This window comes from Rattus rattus, chromosome 6 (assembly GCF_011064425.1).
Source record: "Rattus rattus isolate New Zealand chromosome 6, Rrattus_CSIRO_v1, whole genome shotgun sequence".
NCBI lineage: Eukaryota > Metazoa > Chordata > Mammalia > Rodentia > Muridae > Rattus > Rattus rattus.
In genome coordinates, this window is record NC_046159.1 from 27,273,424 (window position 1) to 27,282,475 (window position 9,052).

Here is a 9,052-nt window from a genome sequence, read left to right on the forward strand (position 1 = left end):
TTCTGTAGGCTTGCCTAGTTCAGGTCATAGACGCCAAGACCCATGATCTGACCTCTCAAATGCTAACTTACCAACCTTTAAACCTTTACTTTTATTATTTGAAACTTATGTGTGGTGCCTGTGGACATGACTGCAGGTGCACAGTAATCAGATCCCCCTGGAGATGGAGTTACAGGAGCTGCCGAAGGGAATGCTGGGAACTGAACTTCAGTCCTCTGCAAGACAGTATGTGCTTTACTCCTGAGCCACCTCTCCTGCCCCTTAAACTTACTGTTCCAAAGTATTGGTCAAGGGACTATTTGCATGGGGTTAGATAGAGAATGTTAGCGTGGTTTACCTTTCAGACCAGACCATGGTGGAACCCCGGGAGTGGGGCCAGATTCCTAGGAAGCAGGCCTAATTCAGACCACTTCTCTCTAGGGTTCCTACTTTCTGTTGTTGCTGTTTTGTCTTTAGGGAATTAAGGAACAGTAACCTGTGTTGTCCCTAAAGAAGGAGAAGATAGATCTAGTGTCAGACTCTTGGTGACTTGAGAAAGGAACAACGCAGCTTTTGTGTTATGTTCAAGTTTAGAACTTGGACATTTTATAAGGCCCTCATATCCCACAGCAACCTTGGTTCTAGCTGTCTGCCTGGACCGATGGGATGATCTAGGAACCAACCATCTATGGGTTGATCTCAGAAACAAAGCCCACCGATGGGAAGTCAGGGCTGTGACTCACTCCCAGGGTGAGCGCAGTCTCCATCCCTCAGCCTACAGAAGTCACACTACTGCCTGTCTACTCAGGAGAACTGTGCTAAAATTGTTGGTATTCCCCTATCTGCCCTGAATTCAGCCTAGACCCCCACCAATGGCTTAAAGCGAAAATGTGCCTAAACTTCTAACGAGTCAGTCTCCCTAAGCCCCAGCAGAGGGTCTGCCTGCAGCCAGGCCTGAAGGGAAATGTTAAAGAGCACTGCTGCCCCCTTCCGATGGACCTGCACAACAGGAGCATGCGGGACTAGGCCAGCCAGCTAGGAGAACTTTCAACTTCCCCAGAACAATGGCTGGTCCCCTCCATCCCACACAAGCTCCCAGTGTAAGGATGCCCACCCTATCGACCACTTCCAGAGTTCAGGACCCACTTCCTCCCGATTACTCCTGGGTCTCACCTCCACCACCACCATTCCCCAGAAGAAACTGGCCACTATGGGAAACTGACTCTTCCAAGTCTGGTTTCTTAAAAAAAAAAAGTTTCATTTTCTTCATTTTCTTTCGGTTTCCATGTTGACAGTTTAAAACCAAAATTTATAGAACTCTCCAGTCTGATCACATTTCTAGAGACAGAACATTTGGATGTCAGTGGTAAATCTTACACAGAAGAAATTCTCAATCATGAACTTACACCGCATGAGCAAACTGAACTCTACCTTCCTTCCATTTCCGTGCCCACATAACACCTCCCACCTGAGCACGTACCCAACACACAATGCCTTAAAAATAATTCACAGATACAAGGGGGGGATTTTGTGCTTTTTTTTTTCAAAAACATACTTCATATTTCCTCTTTTATTATATAAATATCGGTTTAACCTTTTACTGTAAGAATATAAACGTTTTAAGAGGATCTTTGTTATCATTTATACAAATTCACAAACAGTACAATTAATTGATAAAGGTCTCTGGGTTTCTCCATGGTCTCTCATGTTGCTGTGGAGGACTCTAAAAAAATAAACAAACAAAATATCCAACAAAAATATACATCCTACTCAAAAGCCATTTGTTTTAAAGCCACAGTCCCAACCCCCCACCAAAATAAAGTCATCTATTCCTCCATTTAGAAACAAAAGTTTTTCAAACTCACACGCTCCTCCCATTTCATGAACAGAACACAGATAAGACATGAAGTTCAGTCTCCTCCCTTTCACATAGCCTCGGGCTCTCTGCAGACTCTGAGCTCCTAGACAGGGCTGGAAGCCTCGCCTTATAACCTTCTGGTGGAAAACTTGGAAGAGGGGTGGGATTGGGACGTCATTTGCATATATAATACTCCTTCCTCTGCAAGACTCAATCTGCATCTCAAACAAACGAAAAGGAAGTTCTGCTCTCATTCCTCCCATACATTTGTGCTATAAATTAAGTCAATATTTAGAAACATGGCTGGATCATCAAAACCCAATAGACAATGGGGGAAGTCATAGCCAGGATGCGGAAGTGAACACACTGGGCAGAGGGAGGTTAGGAAGAAGCCAAAACCAAAAACAGATACAAACCCAGTGGGCATCTTTCCAGTCTAGGCACAAAAATGTTTCAATCTCAAAATATCTCTCTTGTAGAATTCCAGGGCTTAAGAGAAAAAAGTAAACTAAAACGAGGTAGCCAGACACATATATATATATAGGACATATATATATAGAATATATAGAATATACTCAGCAGAAAAAAAGGACAATGATTTCAAATTTCTTTGAAAATTAAAGGGAAAGCAGATAAAAAACAAAACCAAAAAAGAACAAGAACAAAACCAAAACCGAAGTGAGTCGCAGACACCGAAGGGCAGCGATGAGAGGAGACTGGCTACAATGTGGATGAAAAGGCTGCTTTAGTCGGGCTTGCTTTCTACACATTTCGAAATAAAAGCCAGATCACAGTATCCAAATGAAAGTATACGTGAAGGCAGACATCTTTCCTCAACTCCTCGGGGTTGAAACTAGTCCCTCCCCGCCCCCACCCCATTTCCAAATGCAGTGCCCCAGGATACAGTTGGCGGTGGCTGAAAGTCTCCATACCCTGCAGAAGAGTGGGCAGAGAAGCAGCAGGGTCCATCTCTCCACTCACTGCGAAAGGAGAGGAGAGTGGGTAGAGGGAGCAGAAGAACCCCAGACGCAGTGGGGAGGGGCGCCAGACTAGGAGAAAAGAGCCCAGGCTTCGCGTCATCGCCCCATCGCGGCCACTGCCCTGAACGTGTAAGTGCGCGCGTGAGGGTGCGGGAACAGTGGTGGTCCTGGGATGAACAGGGCGGGGCAGGGGAACTGGAACTGCCGCCCTCACCTGACCTTCTCACTGTCCGTCATCTGCCAAAGTCCCAGGTTAAGTACCTTGAGGCAGGGCAGCTGCGTGATGCGCTCCAGGCCGCGCTTGGTGATCCTAGTGCAGCCGTACAGGTCTATGCCTGTGAGCTGGCTCAGGTGCTCAGCGATCAGCTCCAGTCCCTTGTCCGTGATGCGCACACACTGTCCAATGTTGAGCGTGCGCAGCCCGTGCATCTGCCGCACCATGCGGTTGATGCCATCGTCACTGATATGGCAAGAGCAAAGGGAGAGGGACTTGAGGCCGTCCAGTCCCTGGGCTATGTAAGCCAGGCTCTGATCTCCCACCTTGTCACAGAATGACACATCCAGACCGGAGAGGCGCAGGCTGCCCATGGCCAAATGCATGATGCCGGTGTCGCTGATGTTGTCGCAGGAGCGCAGGTTAAGGCTGCGCAGGCTGCCCATGTGCGACAGGTGCAGAAGGCCCGCGTCCGAGATCCCGCCACAGAAGCTGAGGTTGAGGAGCCTGAGGCCCGTCAGCCCTCGCGAGATGTGCTTCAAAGAAAGATCCGTGAGTTTCTGGCAGTCCTGTAGAGTGAGCTGCTCCAGGCCCAGGCAGCCCTCGGCAGCGCTGCGCGTCATGCCGGCCAGGTGCCCGATGCCCACGTCCGAGAGATGGCGGCAGCTGCGGAGGTTAAGGCTCTTGAGGCGCTGCAGCCCCCAGGCGATGAGCAGAAGGCCGGTGTTGGTGATGTTGCTGCAGCCCCCCAGCTCCAGCACCTCCAGGCCCTTGAGGTACTGGGCTATGCGGCCCAGGCTGCTGTCTGTGATCTGCTTGCAGAGGCTCAAGTTGAGAGCGCGCAGCGAGCCGATCTCCTGCACGAACGCGTGGCCCAGGCCGTTATCGGTGAGGTTGTAGCAGCCGCTGAGGTTGAGGCTCTCGATGTTCGCCATGCCCTGGATCACGTAGCTGAGGCTGCGGCGGAGGCTGAGGATCTGCACGCGGCGGATGCCCCGGGGCCTGAAGGCTGGGGAACACCGACGGGTTCGCCGGCCCAGGTACAGCTTGGCCTCCACGCCCCGCCACACTGACGTGTGGTAGGCGGCGTCCCGCCAGGCCGTGCACACCTGCGCCGCGCGACCCTGGTCCCGGACGTCCAAGTAGCCGAAGATCACGGCCAGCAGCTCCGGGAACAGGCACGAGATGTGGGTCTCCATCTTCCTCCCGCTGCTACGCCGCGCCGGGTGCGGTGCAGGAGGTGCGGGCGCAGCCGCCCCGAGAGGCGCCGAGAGCGGGCCGCCGCGGGCCAACGGCCGCCCTCCCCACCTTCCGGCCGGGCCGCCGCTCCTCCTCCCGGCGCGTCCGAGCGGCGCTTCCTTCCTGCCTCCCTTCCCGCCCCCGCGCGGCCGCTCGGGCCTCACATCCCGGCTGGGGCGGGCGCCGCGTCCGCGCCCGCGCGCCGCCGCCGCCCCGAGCCCTGCGGCATCCCGCGCCCGGCCGCGTCGCTGCTGCGCGCGCCGGCGAGGCCCGGGCCGGGCGCTCGGGCTGCGGACGGCTTCCTGCTGCCTTTGTCTGCCGTCCGCGGTTCAAACCGCCCAGCCCCGGGCTGCTGGCACTCGGCCGCTGCGCGGGGGGACTCCGAGGCCGCCGCGCGCCGCTCCTCCCAGGCCTAGGCCGCGCGGGTTCGGCTCACGGCCGCGGGCAGCGGAACGTGGCGAACTCACCGGCGTAGTCGGGCCCGCGCCCCAGGAGTCGGCCAGCCGCGCTGCGCCCTCCGCGTCCTCCGCGCCGGCACCCCTGCTCAGTGGTACGCGCCCGCGCCGCCGGAACTGGCGGAGCCGTTTCCCTGGAAACCGGGCTCTGCCCTCGGCGGCGGAGGCTTAACCCCATGCGCGCCAGGATGGCTGGCAGCCTCGCCGCATCGCGCTGCCTTTAAGAGCGCCCGGTGTCCCACGGGCCGCTCCTCTCGGTGTCCACGCTCACTCCACGCCCTCTCCAGCCCGCATACTGCATCCTCTCTTGCCCGCATACTGCATCCTCTCTTGCCCGCATACTCCATCCCTTCTTGCCCGCATTACTTTAACCATCTCACCACACCCACTGCCCCAGTCGGGCAGCCTTCCCACCATTCCTTTCTCTTCAGTATTGAGTCTTAAATTGGAGGAGAAAGTGGGTTTTAGTCAGCATAGTTTGACAGTTCTCACTCTAGAAATTTCTGGAAGTTGTCCAGAGTGCCTTCGGTCTACAGTCTTCTTTTCCGTACACCCATGTGAGTTCCTTTCCCTTCCAACTTTGTGTCATAACTTCCCACCGCTTCTGCCCCTGCCTTACTGTCTAACCTACACCTGGTTTTGTCTTTCTCTTCAGCCTCTTAGACTACAGATTGCCTGGCCCAACTGTAGGGATACCTAGTACGTCTGTAGGTGCTGACACACATATGCTGTTTGGTTTGGTTAAAGATGCACCAGCCTTGTGTTTTATGTATATTTTATGAATCTAGGGCAGAGCTCAATTCTATACAGTGTAGCCTCGGGTCTTAAATATCTGCATGAAGGATAGGATTTCAGAATTGTGTTTTTACTACCCCTGAAGAGTTTTTAGTTCAGAAAAAAAGGACCCTGAGAATTAAGTTACAAGTTCACGCATCTAGATATAAAACAACCTGACTTATCTGGTTTCCTTGACTCTTTGGGAACCTGAACAAGTCTTTTTAAAAATTATTATACTGTGTTTGTTTAATGGGGGAGGGAGCATGTTGCAGAGCCAGTATACAATTGAAGAAGCCATTCCTTTCCTTCTGTCACGTGGATTCCAGCATCGAACTCAGATCAGGAGACTTGGTGGTAGTGACCTTACCTGCTGACATCTTGCACTGAACAAGACTTGGGATATGTTCCAAATTCGGAATATGATCTCCTTAGCTTTTAGCCACTCCTCTTTTCTAAGAAACAGATACTTTTTAGACCCAAGTGCATACAGAAGAACCAACAGACACAATAAGCAGTAAATCCCACCCGGAAGGTCTTTATCAGGAAATGCAGACGCTAAAATTCTTGCAGGCCTGTATCTCACATTTCACAGTCCGTTGAGGCCCGTTGACTTTCATGACCTTCCTGAATAATAGAAAACATTGTTTGTCACCAAATAATTGGTGATGTACAGTGTAACAGTTCTGGCTATGCCTCAGTGTGCACTGTCCTCCTGGGGTCATCTGGGTTATCTTCTGTTTAAGCAGCCCCCGGGGCCATCTGTTCTCCGCTCCCACTCTATGAGGTATGAGTGCTGAAGATAACACTGAGCTGGTCAGGCTTGGCAGTAAGCACCTTTTCAGACTCAAGCGGCTTTTACTACCTTTTACCCAACATGTGTGTGCACATTCACATGCACTTATTTACGGGTACAAGCACAAGTGAGTTCCACAACACACCATGTGGAAGTCAGAGACCAATTATTTGAGAGTTCGCTCTCCCCTACTATGTGGGTCCCAGGAATCAACTTCAGGCCCTCAGATTTGAAAGTGCTTTTACCCACTGAGCCATCTTGCCTGCCCTGAAAGTCACATTTTAAAAAAAAGTTACTTTCTGACAATTTCATATGTGTTTCTGGTTTTTTGTTTTTTTGTTTTTTGTTTTGTTTTGTTTTGTTTTTGGTTTTGTTTTTTTTGTTTGTTTGTTTGGGTTTTTTTGCCCCTTCTTACCTTCTACCATCCCCTTTCCACTCCCCCACCACATTCCCCTCCTACTTTGGGGGTCTTGTTTTGTGCTGTGCTGTGCTGTGCATGAGCGAGCAAGGGAGAGTTACCAGTGAGGTTTTTGTTGCTGATTTGTTTGTTTGTTTGTTTGGAGAGCGGGTCTCACTTTGTAGTCCTGGCTGCCTTGGAACTTGCTGTATAGACCAGCCCAGTATGGGACTCACAGTGATCCGTCTGCGTTTGCCTCCCTGGTCCTGGTATTAAAGGCATGCACCGCCATCTCTGGCTCTTTTTAAAAAAGATTTTGCACAAGTGTGTGTGTGTGTGTGTGTGTGCGTGCGTGCGTGCGTGCGTGCGTGCGTGCGTGCGTGCGTGCGTGCGTGTGTGTGTGTATGTGTTGGTGAATATATGCCAGGTAAGTGAGTGCCTGAGAAGACCAGTAGAGGTCGTCAGATCCTCTGGTCTAGCCTGGAGTTATAAGCAGGTGTGAGCCCCCTAGTGGGGATACTGGGAACAGCAAGTGCTCTTCACTAAGAGGCCTCCTCTCCAGCCTCGGCACAGTTTTCGCAGCTGAGTATAGATGCCTTGTGTTTATTCAAAACACCTCATGGACCTCCCTCCATGCTTTTCCTCTTTTCTTTTCCTGGCTGTCTTGGAACTCTCTATGTAGCCAGAGCTGGCCTGGACATAGTAGTAGTCCTCCTACCTCAGCTTTCTGAATGTTGGAATTACAGGTGTGACCCACCCCATCTAGCTACTTTAGTGTGCCCTAACCCCATTTCACACAAAGCAAAGTGCTGGGCCCAAGCTGCACACTGAGAACCTTTGAGGTTTTGCTTACCGAGAAAGATCATTTACAACAGCCCTACAATGGCACCTCTAAAAAGGTGGACGCCTGCTCCTACTTCTAGCGGAACTTTCTTGAGTTTACTAAACATACAGGTTTTCATTTATAAGTGTTCAGTTATAAATTGCAGGGCCTTTTTCAGCCATGAGATTATTACCATGTCCAATAACAGCGAGAAACATTTCGGGAAACAACACCAATGGAGAAAAGATGCTTCACTAAAGGCGTCTGTGCCGAGTCACTGGCAGCCTGTTTCGGCACTGTGGAAATGACCTCCCTTTCTGGGTCACAGTTTTCTTATCTAACACTCGATAGCGTTTAGCCCAGAAGTCTTCCTCCCTCTCCCAATGGTAACGCAGTGGAGCCCAGGTCAAGTGTGCATAGCCCCTTAATTCTGGGATGTGCACGGTTTACAATTCAGGCTTCAGAGCAGCATTTTTCCAGAGGCCAGGCCTGATGGTACTCTACTCAGTTACTCAGGAGACTGAGATGGGTGGGTCGAAGCAAATTGAGGCCAGCCTGGGCTACAGGGCAAGACCCTCTTTTAGAAGTCAGAAGACAACACTTTGGAAATGGTTCTCTCCCTCCACAGGGGGGTAGGGGTGGGGTGGGGGATCTCGGGGTTGAGTTCAGGTCTCTAGACTTTAGGCAAGTGTCTTTACTGACTGGGCCATTGTACCAGCAAGGCCTTGTTCCCCATTTCTAGATACTTCTGTTTTCTGAGACAGAGTCTCTCAAACTGGAACTACATGTAGAAGATGACCTTGAACCCCTGATCCTCTTGCTTCTGTGTGGTCAATGCTGGGACTATAGGCAGATACAGCCCTACTATACTGGGGATCAAACCCAGGGCTTCGTACATGCTGAGCACACACTCTGTGAACTGAGCTACATTCCCAGCCCATCTCTATTTCTTTTTAGTTTAAAAAAAAGATTTATTTATTTTTATTTTATGAATATTCACGTTTACCCCAAATATATGTCTGCATTATGTGTGTGCCTGGTGCCCATGGAAGCAGAAGAGGTCTCAGATCTCTTAGAACTGGAGTTAGAGATAGTGTGAACCACTACGTGGGTGCCGGGAATCAAACCCGCCCCCTCCCCCTACACACACACACACACACACACACACACTCACTCACACTCACACACACGCACATACACAAGAGCCACAGGTGTTTCTTAACCACTAACACATCTCTTCAGCCTTCTTTCTATTCCTGAATATCTCTAACCAGCAAAGTAACTTGGGCCACCTCTCAATTACAGAATATTCAAACAAGAGAGCATCCAGAATGGTCGGTCACTCATGCCTTTAATCCCCGCACTTCAAAGCTGAGACAAGAGGACTACCTTGAGTTTAAGAGTTCAAAGCTGGGGCTGGAGAGATGACTCAGCAGTTAAGAGCACTGACTGCTCTTCCTGAGGTCCTGAGTTCAAATCCCAGCAACCACATGGTGGCTCACAACCATGTGTAATGGGATCCGATGCCCTCTTCTGG

General features: G+C 51.1%; 1 protein-coding gene across 2 annotated transcripts; it reads right to left on the reverse strand.

Moving 5' to 3' along the window:
* Positions 1-1,502: 1,502 nt before the first annotated feature.
* On the reverse strand, positions 1,503-4,825 carry Fbxl14 (F-box and leucine rich repeat protein 14). Of its 2 annotated transcripts, XM_032905795.1 has the most exons (2): positions 3,079-4,825; positions 1,503-1,702 (listed from the first exon to the last, which is right to left on the reverse strand). In XM_032905795.1, exons 1-2 carry the CDS (start codon positions 4,228-4,230, stop codon positions 1,646-1,648), a joined length of 1,209 nt encoding a protein of 402 aa, XP_032761686.1. In that variant the 5' UTR covers positions 4,231-4,825; the 3' UTR covers positions 1,503-1,645. The 2 variants fall into 2 exon arrangements, with proteins under 2 accessions (XP_032761686.1, XP_032761688.1); XM_032905797.1 differs by having other exon boundaries at positions 1,503-4,825.
* Positions 4,826-9,052: the final 4,227 nt, after the last annotated feature.

Excerpts from the sequence above, each read along its gene's own strand:
- Fbxl14 (XM_032905795.1), bottom strand. The coding sequence starts at position 4,230 with ATGGAGACCCACATCTCGTGCCTGTTCCCGGAGCTGCTGGCCGTGATC. Across the intron at positions 1,703-3,078 it reads CGCAGCTGCCCTGCCTCAAG|AGTCCTCCACAGCAACATGA; the intron begins GTACTTAACCTG and ends TTATTTTTTTAG.